This window comes from Peromyscus californicus, unplaced genomic scaffold, assembly GCF_007827085.1.
Source record: "Peromyscus californicus insignis strain IS unplaced genomic scaffold, ASM782708v3 Scaffold_12__1_contigs__length_115047231, whole genome shotgun sequence".
Taxonomy (NCBI): domain Eukaryota; kingdom Metazoa; phylum Chordata; class Mammalia; order Rodentia; family Cricetidae; genus Peromyscus; species Peromyscus californicus.
Window position 1 is genome coordinate 28,589,728 of NW_026294413.1, and position 14,033 is coordinate 28,603,760.

The 14,033-nt window shown below is 36.1% G+C and overlaps 1 protein-coding gene across 1 annotated transcript in view; it reads left to right on the plus strand.

Moving 5' to 3' along the window:
* Klhl1 (kelch like family member 1) overlaps nt 1-14,033 on the plus strand; it is a 335,255-nt gene that overhangs the window by 209,625 nt on the left and 111,597 nt on the right. Inside the window, exon 6 of the mRNA XM_052732608.1 lies at nt 5,658-5,844. Within this exon, the coding sequence (XP_052588568.1) occupies nt 5,658-5,844 (187 nt within the window). The remainder of the gene's footprint in view (nt 1-5,657; nt 5,845-14,033) is intronic.

Here is a 14,033-nt window from a genome sequence, read left to right on the forward strand (position 1 = left end):
TTGGGTAACTTTTTGGCTGGGAGCTTCACTGTAGAGATGAAGAACTTTGATAAGTTATATTGTCATGGATCATGGTTTCATAGGAAGAAAAAAATTCAGAGCATATTTATTTATTCATATATCTTATACTTCAAAATAGTTAAAGTAGGAAAAAGTTATAACAGAAGTAAGGTAAATATTTATTTAAATGAGAAATAAAGATATAGTAGGTGTCTAATGTAGAATGAAGAATAGTGATGGGGAAATTGAGTTCAGAATTAAGTATGTGTGTGGTGGAGAAGGTCAGCAAAATGTTCTGTTAAAGATTTCCTAGTGAAGATTCAAGTCACTTACAGTGATATTCAACAGCAATTTTGTCAGTTTACTATAACAAGAAGTAATATTCTATGAAATAGTTCTGAAACAAACTATTTCATAAATCAAATATACACTTAATTGATTGATCACAAACATTTTTCTAAAAGTCTAGAAATACGTTATGATGATTTAGCATCAAATTTGAGAAGTGAGTTTGAATATTTTGCTTGTATATTGTACATTTTCAGAGTTTAATTGTGAGTAAATTATCTAAAAAACTAATGAATAGATAATTTATAATTTATTCTTCACTTATTTTTATTTTTAATTCAAACAAGAAGTACAAAACATTTTTAACTTATTTACTACACATTTATGACTTAGCAGGTTCTTGAAACTTTCTAGTGATGTCATGCATAGTAAACAAATAAATTCTGTGATGATTGTTGACATATTTTACTCTTTTGGGCCATTAAGTCATTATTTATTGAAGCACTGGACTATCACATTGTTTTTGAAAAGTTTGTATAATGTTTTAGTAAAAGATTAAGAAGGAAAAGTACCTGGTAGAAAGAAAGGAGAGAAATTAGTGAGGTAAGAGAGGTGCAGAGACTTTAATTAAAGATAGCACAACTTATTCTTATAGAAATAGATTAGAAAATCTAAAATTTACACACAGATTCATGTGCATTAAGATACTGGGAAAAGTAGATGAATAGGCAAAGTAAAATACTAATAGACAATGATTGGCATAGGAGCCTGAAGACACTGAATGATGTTTACCAATAAATGAAGCTACTCTTCAACTGTAGCCTATACATGGAACAATTAAACCCTTCTGGTGGGAGGATGGTACACTTGAACATGTTGGTGTAAAATTAAGCTGCATATATTCAAGACTTTTGATAGCACTGGAACAAAACAGCTGCTGACTAAAATTTATGAGATGAATAGGGAATGTTCTATAGCATTTTGGGGATATATGTGTTCAGGATGGACTGAACTTCATACAGAACATAGGTTGTTTCATTTATTTTAGCTTTTAGAAATCATGAGATTTTTCACAGTGAAACAATAAGCTCAGCCTCAACAAATAAACATTAATCATAAACTATATAAAATCACAAAATCCACTTCAATTGTTGAGTAATAAAAAACTCTTATTTGGATTAATTTTATGAACACTACTTGTTTTGATTATGTCATCATTATTTTTATTGGAATAGCAAGTTTTCCAATTACTTATCATCTAAAGGCAAGCAGAGATTTCTGTACTTGAAATAAAATTAATGAAACTGCTTCTTTTTCATTTATATTAACACATAAATAAGTTCTCCAAGTCATTTAGACAGGATGTTGATTTGGTCATTAGAAAGTCTTGCCTTGTTTCTTGAAATGCTGGAGGTAGATTCTTTCAGATGTCTCTGACATAAGCTTTACAAGTCAGTTTGAAATGAGAGACATGGAAACCTCTTTTGATTCTGCTTTTTTTCATTTATATTAACACATAAATAAGATCCCCAAGTCATTTAGACAGGATATTGATTTGGTCATTAGAATGTTTCAATAATAATAATCAACTTTAGTTAATAGTTTGGGAAATAATATTTTCCTTTGTCTAGGAGTATTCTACACAGGCTGCCATACCAAGTAGTGGCATTTCTAAGACCCTCCCCACTGCATCAAGGCTGAGTAAGGCATTTCACCATAGGGAATGGACTCATGTACTGAGGATAAGTTCTGGTCCCATTGCCAGGGGTCCCACAAACACATCAAACCACACAACTGTCACCCTCATTCAGAGTCTGTGAATTCCTACTCTTGAGTCAACTGTCTCTGTGGTTTATCCCATCATGATCTTGACCCATCTTGCACCTATAATCCCTCCCCCATCTCTTCAACTGATCTCCAGGAGTCTTAGCCAAGTACTTGGCTGTGAGTCTCTGCATCTGCTTCCATCACTGGATGTAGGTTCTATGATGACAATTAGAGTAGACACCAATCTGAGAACAGGGAAAGTCTAGTTCAAGCACCCTCTCCACCATTGCTTTGAGTCTTAGCTGGGGACATCCTGTGTGTTCCTGGGGATTTCCCTTGCACCAGATTTCTCCCTAACCCCACAATGGCCCATTCTGGCAAAATATCTCTTTCATTGTTCTTCCTATCTTTCCCTCCCTCAACTGGGTCATCCAGCACCCTCGTGTTCCAAACCCCCATTCCCTCCCCTTTACTCTCTCTCCCAGTTTTCCCAGGAAATCTTAACCCTTTCCCCTTCCTGGGGCAATCCATGTGTGTCCCACTTAGGGTCCTCCTCTTTACCTAGCTTCTCTGGGTTTGTGGATTGTAGCCTGTTTGTCCTTTGCTTTGCATCTAATATTTACTTATGAGTGAGTACATACCATGTTTGTTTTTCTGGGTCTGGGTTACCTCACTCAGAATGATTTTTTTCTAGTTCCATCCATTTGCCTAAAAATTTCATTATGACATTGCTTTTTTCCTGCTGCATAATACTCCATTGTATAAATGTACTACATTTTCTTTATCCTTTCCTCAGTTGAAAGTCATCTAGGTTGTTTACAGGTTCTGACTATTATGAATAATACTGTAATGAACATAGTTGAGTAGATGTCTTTGTGGTGTGGTTGATAGGTTGATTCCCAATTTCTGAGAAACCGCCATATTGATTTCCAAAGTGACTGTACAAGTTTGCACTCTCACCAGCAGTGGGTGAGTGTCCTCTTTCTCCACATCCTCTCCACCACAAGCTGTCATCAGTGTTTTTGATCTTAGCCATTCTGACAGGTATCTCTGGCATCTCAGAGTCATTTTGATTTACATTTCCCTGATGACTAAGTATATTGAACACTTCCTTTATGTCTTTTAGACATTTGAGAGTCTTCTATTGAGAATTTTCTGTTTAGAACTGCACCACATTTTTAATTGGATTATTTGGTGTTTTAATGTCTAGTTATTTGAGTTCTTTATATATTTTGGAGATCAGCCCACTGTCAGATGTGGCTTTGGGCAAGATCTTTTCCCATGGTTTAGGCTGTCATTTTGTCTTATTTACAGTGTCTTTTGCCTTACAGAAGCTTCTCAGTTTCAGGAGGCCCCATTTATTAATTGTTGCTCTCAGTGTCTGTGCTACTGGTTTCATATTTAATAAGTGGCCTCCTGTGCCTGTATCAGGGTCCTTGCGGTTGTTCGCTATGGGGGTGGGGGCCAAGTAGGCACAGAGTCAAACCACACAGACTCCGGGAGAATGTTGAAACAACAAGCTCAGTTTATTCAGAAAGAGGCAAGCCTTATATACCCTCCCCCCACCCTGGGTGGAGGTCTGATGAATATGCATCTGCTGGTGTGATATGGCTGCCTCTCATTGATCCAGGTCATCTCCTGATCGTGTTTCAGCTGCTGTTGCTAAGACCATCAGGCAGACCCAGGCTGGCTCTCAGAAAGTATCTTTTTTACTGGTTTGAGCCATCTGGCCCTCAAGCCCATTTTGTTAGCCTGTGTCTTTTTATATGCAAATTGAGTCCATTGATATTAAGAGATACTTATGACCACTGATTGTTAATTCTTATTTTTGGTTTTATTGGTGGTGGTGTTAGTGTGTGTATATATGTTTCTCTTCTTTGTGATTTGCTGATGTGAAGTTATTTATTGTCTATGTTTTGGTGATTATAGCTAACTTTCTTTGGTTGTAGTTTTCCTTCTAGTACTTTCTGTAGGGCTGGATTTGTGCATATGTAATATTTAAAACTGGTTTTGTCATGGAGTATCTTGTTTTCTCCATCTATGGTAATTGAAAGCTTTGCTGGGTATAGTAGTCTGGGATGACATCTGTGGTTTCTTAGTGTCTGCAGAATGTCTGTCCAGGACCTTCTGGCTTTAAGAGTTTCCATTAAGAAGTCAGGTGTAATTCTGATAGTTCTGTCTTTATATGTTACTTGATCTTTTTCCCCCACTGCTCTTAATATTCTTCTTTTATTCTGTATTTTGATTATTATGTGAAAGGGCATGTGGCTCAGGTAGTTGCTGGTGCCACAGGGGGATGGTTGGTGATGGGGAGGAGGAACAATATATGATAATTTAAGAAAACTCTGTGTAATTCTGTGTAATGCAAATACTTGTGTTATAAATACTTTCTTACTTTTAATATTAACTAGACTACATATACTTTAATAAGACTGTGATATTATAAGAAACATAAATCTGAGTGTTTCTCTTGTTCAATTATTATAATATATAAGATGATTTAATAGTCTAAAGAAGTATCTGTATATGTGCAGTGGTAAAAATGATCATTATTAGTGTTGTCAACAATGCTGAAACTAATAATCAAACAAATATGTGATCAAAAATTTTGTCCATTCATACATTAATAAATATTTACTGTTTTAACAAGCTGTAATAATTAGTTAACATTTAAATTATATCACATACACTATTTTAATGCATTTTATTAACTAAGGAAATTAGAAGCACATCAATATATATATGTATATAATATTTTTCTAATTAAAAATAAAGTTACTAATGAATTGTGACTAACCAATCTATTATATTCATCTAGACTTGGAAATTATAATCCTGCAAACTGAAGACCTTTTTACATATGCAACACTAGAAAAGTGCAAGAAACTGGCGGTAGAGCCGATCATTTATTGAAAGTAATTTAAGCTATATTTTGATTATCATAATCTATTAAGTTAATTTTACCGATTAAAGTACCAATGCCACTAATATACAATTTTTTTATTTAAAAGTTTTTTATTTTACATACCAACCACAGTTCCTGCTTCCTCCCTTTCTCCCATTCATTTCCCACCTTCCCCAGACAAGCTAGGCTCACACCAAAAATATAATATACAGTTTTTAAAGCTTAAATCTTAACAAATTGACCTGACCTTTAAAAAATATTTTCTTATGATTATCTTCATATTTGATAAAAATGTGAACACAGAATTATTTTAAACTAAAATTAATACATCCTAATTAGTTAAAAGTCACTTTAATGTCGTTAATATTAGAGTCAATCATTTTAGTATAAATGACCTTTTGCACATATATCAAAATTGGAAGATTGTTAGACTTATACAATGAGCCAACTTATTGACCTAAGGCAAATTTACATTTAAATTTTGGTTACAGTGTCTAGATTTCTTAGGAAAAATAGGAAAGGCAGCAAGTATATTTGATTATTTTATTTATAATTTTATTATCTAGTAAGACATAGCTATCCTGTTTTCCAAAGTTAAGAGTGATGGGATAGGAACTAAGCTTCTATCTTCAATACATAAAACATATACTCACTAATTTAGGAAATAGCATTAACAGTGACTGTGTATTATTCCCAGATACTTGCTGACCTTGAAAACCATGCACTATTTAAGAATGACTTGGAATGCCAAAAACTGATTCTGGAAGCAATGAAATACCATCTATTGCCAGAAAGAAGAACTTTAATGCAAAGCCCAAGAACTAAGCCCAGAAAATCTACAGTTGGAACTCTCTATGCTGTTGGGGGAATGGACAACAACAAAGGTATGTGATTCTAGATCTACATTAACTCATACCCTTTGTTGTTCCATGAATCGATCTGAATAATGCAATTTGCACAACCTAACAATATGTACACACAATTTTGTTAAAAATAACATATTTAAAAATTAAGAGAAACATTAAAACTGTTATTTGTAGTTCGGAATTGTTTCTTATATGTCTTTACATGTTATATTATTTTCGGTTAATTATGTATGAAATAAAAACAGGATTTAAAACATCTGCTTGGAAAACAGGAATTATGTATTGAATATATTGCAATGATACTTCAGTTTTATGACAAAGAAATACAGTACGAAAGGATAGGCTTCTGGGAGTTCAAGAATGAGGCAGCTCTGCCTTTGTGGAGCTGAGAGTCTCACACTGACGACAGAAAAATGGATATAGAAGAACAAATTAGTATATTGAATGTCATAAATTCAGAATTTAATTATGTGTCTCAATAGTTTTTGTTTTTTTTAAATAATAGATGCATGTAAAGAATTTGGTTTGCAGTTTTTGTAAAAATGTGATGAATATGAATATCTGTTCTCTTTAGTGCTTCAGCTTACACACAAAACATGCACACACACACACACACACACACATACACAAACACAGTGCTAAAGTCGGATCCTAGGCATCAAGTATACTCTGCTAAATTATTGTCATTTGCTCTTTAAAAATGCTATCTTTCACATGAAAAAAAAGTATGATCAATTATAGTTGCAAATCTTCAGAGGGTAGTATTTATCCTAAAACAAATGTTGTGAACATTGAATAATAAATCAATATTACTAAAACATCATGATATTTAAAAAAAGAATTAGGTACTAACTTGAATTTTTAGGTGCTTAATATATGGTACTATATAACTGATTACTGCTGAGTATTTAATGGCATTGCAATGATTTCTGTGAAATTTTTATGTTTTCTAGTCCAACACTGACATAACCACGAAAATTTAAGTAAAACTTTACTGTTACATGTATTATTCCATTTCTATTTTAATTTCCTGACTTCTTTAAAGCCATTAGCATTCTAATTGGTGGATACTGTCACTTAATACAGTTTCTAAAACGTAAAATATATGAGAATATGGAGTCTGTTGAGTTAAATTGTTTGTATGAATATAAACTTTTCTATATGGAAAGTAGTCTTTCTAAACTGAAGAAATCCTTTAGGTATTAAACTTTCCCAGGCATCTTAATTTTCTTTTCTTTTATAATTAGTAACAACCATTCAGCTATTATGACACTTATCTGGCCATGGTAGCATCTTAGGCACAGGTACTCTGCATGCTCTGAGAAGAGAACATAAATAATATGCCAACCAAACCCTCTGTTCAACAATGTTGTCTTGCCTGCATGACGTGCTAGAGCAATGGTAACACAAGGCTGTGGGAATAACTGAGCAACAACTGATTTGACTTAAGGCCCATTCCAGGATGTGTAACCTATACCTGACAGTGCTTGGGAGATCAAGAACCTGATACCAGAATGTCCAGGGACCTGGGGTAATACCTACATCTAAACTTCTAAAAAGAAAAAAAAAAACAAACTGTAGCAAAAAAGTGGCTCACCAATGTATCATTACATTCTGCTATTCTCATCTATCATTGCCTTTTTCAGCCATCATCAGAGGAGACAGAAAGTATATGAAAGCCAGAGAAGGTGGGGATATCATGAAAACAAAGCTTTCTAAAAAAATATGATTAAAACTACTATGAACTCACAGATACTAAGGGTAGCATGTACAGCAGACATGGCACAATGGATCTGGATGTGAAGGAATGTGGGGAAGAATTAGGAAGAGCAGAGTATGGAAAATATATAATTAGGATATATTATGTGAGAAAAAGTCTATTTTCAGTAAAAGGAGTGTGTGTGTGCCTGTGTGTGTGTGTGTGTGTGTGTGTGTGTGTGTGTGTGTGTGTGTGTGTGTGTGTGTGTGAAAATATGGAATGCCACAGCATATTCCTGATTAAATCAGCAATACATTGGATGGAAGTTATTTCATAAAATGTTTAAGGATTCATATTATATCTTAGTCATAGAGGAATTACAGGGTATAGATACAGGTAGTAGATACAGAAAAAGAACATCAAATAATATTTGTTTTGTATAACAGAAACTCTGGAAACCCTACTTAAATAGATTTAAAGATCAAATAAGACATTTCTGGAGAAATTCCTAGAATTGAAAGCCGACTTCTACTACATAAAATGCTCTCTACACCTTATTAGCTTGTACAATACGTAAATAGTTATTAAGATTTTTGTTTTGGGCACTGATCTTTGAGTATAGGAGAATGTCATTAGGAGACATTTCATTGACTTTTTTGTGTGCCAGTCATGTTTGTTTTATCCTAGGCCTCTGGGCTATCATGACTCTGGTTCCTGGACATCCAGGCAGCATTAAGCATGGGCTCCCTCTCCTTGAATCAGTCTTTGGTTGGCCACTCCCACAAGTTCTGTGCCACCATTTTCCCATCACATCTTGCAGGCAGGTAGCATTGTAGGTTGAATGATTTGTGGTTGGGTTGACATCTCAGTCCACTGCTGGAAGCCTCATCTGGTTACAAAGATGGGCAGTTCAGGCTCTGTATCCCCCACTACTGGGAGTCTTTGCTAGGGTCACTCTCATAGATTTCATGAAGTTTCCATTGCACTAGGTTTCAATAATGTCCCACAAATGCCCATCCTCCAAATTCCTGTCATCTCTCCCAGTACTCTCTCCCTCTACCCCTTCCCTTGCCTTAGCTCTCCTGTTCCCATCCCCACTTGCCCCCAGTTAACCTGCAAAATCTATTCTATTTCCCCAAAGACATGAATGCATATTCACCTTGAGCTCTCCTTCTTACTTAGTTTCTCTGGGTGGATTGTAACAAGATTATTCTTTACTTAACAGGCAATGTCAACTTATAAGTGAGTACATATCATGTTTATCTTTCTGAGTTACCTCAATCAGGATGATTTTTCTAGTTCCATCCATTTGCTTGCAAATTTCATGATGTCATTATTTTTAACAACTGAGAGTAGTACTCCACTTTATAAATATACCCCTTTTTTTTAATCCATTCTTCAGTTGAAGGACAGCTATGTTGTTTCAAATTTCTGGATATTATAAATAAAGCTGCTATGTACACAAATGAGCAAGCATCCTTGTGGTAAGATGGAAAGTCCTTTGGGTATAGGACTTAGAGTGGTATAGTTGGAACTTTAGGCAGGTCAGTTCTCAATTTTCTAAGGAATTGTCATATTGAATTCCATAGTGGATGTATGAATTTACACTCCCACCAGCAATGGAAGAGTGTTCCCTTTGCTCCACATCCTCTCCAGCATGAGCTGTCACTTGTGTTTTTGATCTTAGCCTTTTTGACCTGGGTAAGGTGCAATCACAAAATAATTTTGATTTTCATTTTCCTGATGGCTAAGAATGTTGAACATTTCTTTAAGCTTTTCTGGGCCATTTGAGATTCCTCTGTTGGGAATTCTCTGTTTTGGTTGGTACCCCTTTTTTAAATTGGATTATTTCATTTGTTGATATATAGTTTATTGAGTTTTTATATATCTTGGATATGAGTCTTCTTTCTTGTAATTAACATGGAGGCATACTATTACTTACAAATGCTCAGCCACTAACTCAAGCATATTACTAACTAGGTCTTACACTAAAATTAGCCCATAATTCTTATCTATGTGTAGCCAAATGGCTTGGTACCTTTTCTCAGTGTGACAGTCTCATCTTGCTTCCTCTGTGTCTGGCTGATGACTCCTGACTCCACCTTTCCTCTTCCCAGCATTCTTTTTTTTTTTTCTTTTTTTTTTGTTTTTTTCGAGGCAGGGTTTCGCTGTGTAGCTTTGCGCCTTTCCTGGAACTCACTTGGTAGTCCAGGCTGGCCTCGAACTCACAGAGATCCGCCTGCCTCTGCCTCCCGAGTGCTGGGATTAAAGGCGTGCACCACCACCGCCCGGCTTTCCCAGCATTCTTAATTTGGTAGCCCCACCTACACTTCCTGCCTGGCTACTACCCAAGTATCATTTCATTAAACCAATTTTGAGTGACAAATCTATACAGTGTACAAGAGAATTATTCCACAGCAGAGCACAAAGAAAGAATCATCACATTACAGGGTGATAGATATGGATCTATTTGCTTTCTTCTACATGCTGATATCCAGTTAGACCATCATTATTTGTTGAGAATGGCTTTCCCCTCATTGTGTATTTGGGGCTTCTTTATAAAAAAATCAGGTGTACATAGATATGTGGATTTACTTCTGTATCTTCAACTGGATTTCATTGATCAACCTGCCCAATTGTCATCAGAGGGGCTTCATCCAGCAACTGATGTGAGCTGATTCAGATACCCAGAACCAAACACTAGGCAGAGCCAGTGGAATCCCTCAGAAGAGGGTAAAAGATTGTAGGAACCAGAGGACCATGCCAAGGACACTACAAGAACACAACCCACAGAATCAACTAAGTATGGTTCATTGTGGGCCATAGAGACTGAAGTGACAATCATAGACCCTGAAATTTCCTTTCTGGAATAGGTCTTGTGCATATCTGTAATGGTTTGCATAGTTTGGTGTTCTTGTTGGAGTGGGGGGGCGTCTCTTACTCTTTTTCCTGTTATTGGCACCCTTTTCCTCCTACTTCATTGCTTAGTCCAGCTTTGATATGAGGAGGTGTGCTTGTCTTACTGCAACTTTTTATTCCATGTCTGGTTGATATTCCTGGGAGGACTCCTATTTCCTTTTTTTAAAGGAAAAAGAGAAGTGGATCTAGGGAAGAGGGGTGATTTGGGGGTGGGCACTGGGTAAAGTGGAGGGAGGGGAAACTGCTGTGGGTTGTAATGTATGAGAAAATAATAGAAGAATCTTTTTTGTTTTAATTTGTGTCCACTTTTTTTAAAGTTCACTTGGTAAAAGTAATAAATATAAGAAAAACAGAAGTAATAGAGTGAGAGATCATTCTTTAAATATAGCCAAAATTAGAATACATTTTTTATGAAATCACTTAAAGAGACATACACCATTCATTATGGTTCTTTGGTATTGCACATTAAATCAATACCTTTTTTTTTTTGGTTTTTCGAGACAGGGTTTTTCTGTGTAGCTTTGAGCCTTTCCTGGGACTCACTTGGTAGCCCAGGCTGGCCTCGAACTCACAGAGATCCGCCTGGCTCTGCCTCCCGAGTGCTGGGATTAAAGGCGTGCGCCACCAATGCCCGGCCTTAAATCAATACCTTTTAAACATGACTTTCAGGCTGTTCATGTAGATCTCATTCCATTTCTCTGTCATTGGGCGATCCCTGTGTCTTTCTTGGGGTACTGTTTTCCAGGTAGCCTCCCTGGTGATGTGAGTAGCAGACAAGTCATCCATGTTTCAGGTCTAGTATCCTGCTATGAGTGAGTACATACCATGTTTGTCTTTCTGAGTCTGGGTTACCTCACTCAGGATGATTTTTTCTAGATCCATCCATTTGTCTGCAAACCTCATGATGCCATTGTTTTTCTCTGCTGAGTAGTATTCCATTGTGTATATGTACCACATTTTGTTTATCCATTCTTCAGTTGAAGGGCATCTGGCTTGTTTCCATGTTCTGGCTATTACAGACAATGCTGATATGAACATAGCTGAACAAGTGCTCTTATGGTGTGGTTGAGCATTCCTTGGGTATATGCCCAAGAGTGGTATAGCTGGATCTTGGGGGAGATTGATTCCCAATTTTCTAAGAAAGCGCCATATTGATTTCCAAAGTGGTTGTACAAGCTTGCATTCCCACCAGCAGTGGAGGAGAGTTCCCCTAGCTCCACATCCTCTCCAGCATAAGGTATCTTCAGTGTTTTTGATCTTAGCCATTCTGACAGGCGTAAGGTGGTATCTCAGAGTTGTTTTGATTTGCATTTCCCTGATGATTAGGGATGTTGAGCAATTCCTTAAATGTCTTTCGGCCATTTGAGTTTCCTCTGTTGAGAATTCTCTGTTTAGTTCTATAGCCCATTTCTTAATTGGACTGTTGGGCAAAGGCGAGGGTTGAGGGAAAGAGAGCTTGGGGGAGCGGGAGATCCCAGCTGGATCAACAACAGAGAGGGAGAACAAGGAATAGGAGACCATGGTAAATGAAGACCACATGAGAATAGGAAGAAGCAAAGTGCTAGAGAGGCCCACAGAAATCCACAAAGATACCCACACAACAGACTGCTGGCAATGTTCGAGAGACAGCCCGAACTGACCTACTCTGGTGATGGGATGGCCAAATACCCTAATTGTTGTGCTAGAAACCTCATCCAACTACTGAGGGATCTGGATGCAGAGATCCATGACTAGGCCCTGGGTGGATCTCTGGGAGTCCAATTAGCGAGAATGAGGAGGGTTTATATGAGCGAGAATTGTTGAGACCAAGGTTGGATAAAGCACAGGGACAAATAGCCAAATGAATGGAAACACATGAACTATGAACCAATGGCTGAGGGGTCCCCACTGGATCAGGCCCTCCGAATGGGTGAGACAGTTGATTGGCTTGATCTGTTTGGGAGGCATCCAGGCAGTGGGACCAGATCTTGTGCTCATTGCATGAGTTGGCTGTTTGAAACCTGGGGCCTATGCAGGATTGTTTGGCTCGGCCTGGGAGAAGGGGACTAGACCTACCTGGACTGAGTCTACCAGGTTGACCTCAGTCTGTGGGGAAGGCTTTGCCCTGGAGGAGATGGGAATGGGGGAGGGGGGTTGGGGGGAAGGTGAGGGGGACGGGAGGGGGGAGAACAAGGGAATCCGTGGCTGATATGTAGAACTGAATTGTATTGCAAAATAAATTAAAATAAATTAAAAAAAAAAAAACATGACTTTCACTAGCTTTTTCTTACTTTCTTAACTGACAGGATTCATATCATAGCTAATGGGTTTGATCAATCATCTGTCACAACCCTGATACGTGTTCTGTAGATATTGTGAAAAGTCAAACATTGTAATTTACTATTTTCTTGTTTAATAATCATGTACAACTCCATTTTAAAATAATATGTATCTTGTACACCTATTTTGTGTATGCCAGGCTACAAGTAGGAACTTGTTTCATCTTGTGTATACAGTGACTATAATTATTGTCTCAAAGAGCTACCAACTTTATTTAAGATAAAATATTTAAAGAAACTGTTTAAATTAATGTTACAAGATGTGAAATGTACATACAGTGAATATAATACCTGATTACCAAGCCTAGTCTAGTGTAAAAAGCCAAATTGCAAAAATATAGATTCTGAGTTCTTTTGTTAGGATAAAAAGATAATGTTGATAAAAATATTCATATATTGATATATATTTTTACCATTGGAAGACTATGAAATTTTCAAGAAATGGGAGGTGTTGGAATGAATTTTGACAAACGGCTAGTAGTAACTCATTGTGAAAACCATAAACTAGCTAGGACATAACAGGTTCTCTTCTTTCAAATTCAGATGTATTTATAGGGAGGTGATAGTCTTCTAGAGAAACCATCATTAAAATCAGAGAGAGAGAGTTGTCTGTTCAAATCATTGATGTCACTAAAAATACTAAAGCCCTGATATTTCAGGAGGCTATACTAATTCTGCAAAAGTAGAATGATCAAATGGAGTACATAAAAGCAATAAACTAAAATATTGCAAGCAGCCCAGTATATGTGTATGTGTGTTTACTAATATTGAGGATACCTCAACAGTAACCAGGATGACCTTATTATTTTTTTATGTAATTTGTGAGTTAACTTCCCTACATCTCAGTAAGACATCAATTAGAAATCATATAGGAATTTTCAAAATTATTTGAAGGTCTGACTTAAAGGTGAAATAATAATTATTGATATGTTTTAAAGTTGTATTTGTTTTTGGTTGATGATGATATTATTTAAATCTTTCTGTATAATTATTTGTTATCTTTTAAAAGCATTTAGTGTTATTAAATTAAATTTAGTGTTATAGTCATCTTATACTTCTCATAATTGAGATATATAAAGAATATCATTATATTTAAGTCATTTAAAGCATGATAAAATCATTTCATTCTTACAGATATATTTTTCAAGATTTTCAGTGACATCAGTAATATTACACATGCTTTCTCTTTGGCATCTTTTCAGTACAAAATGTGTCAGTTAACCAACTCAAATAGGATTTTTTTTTAATTTCATCATTTCAGACCTCACTTG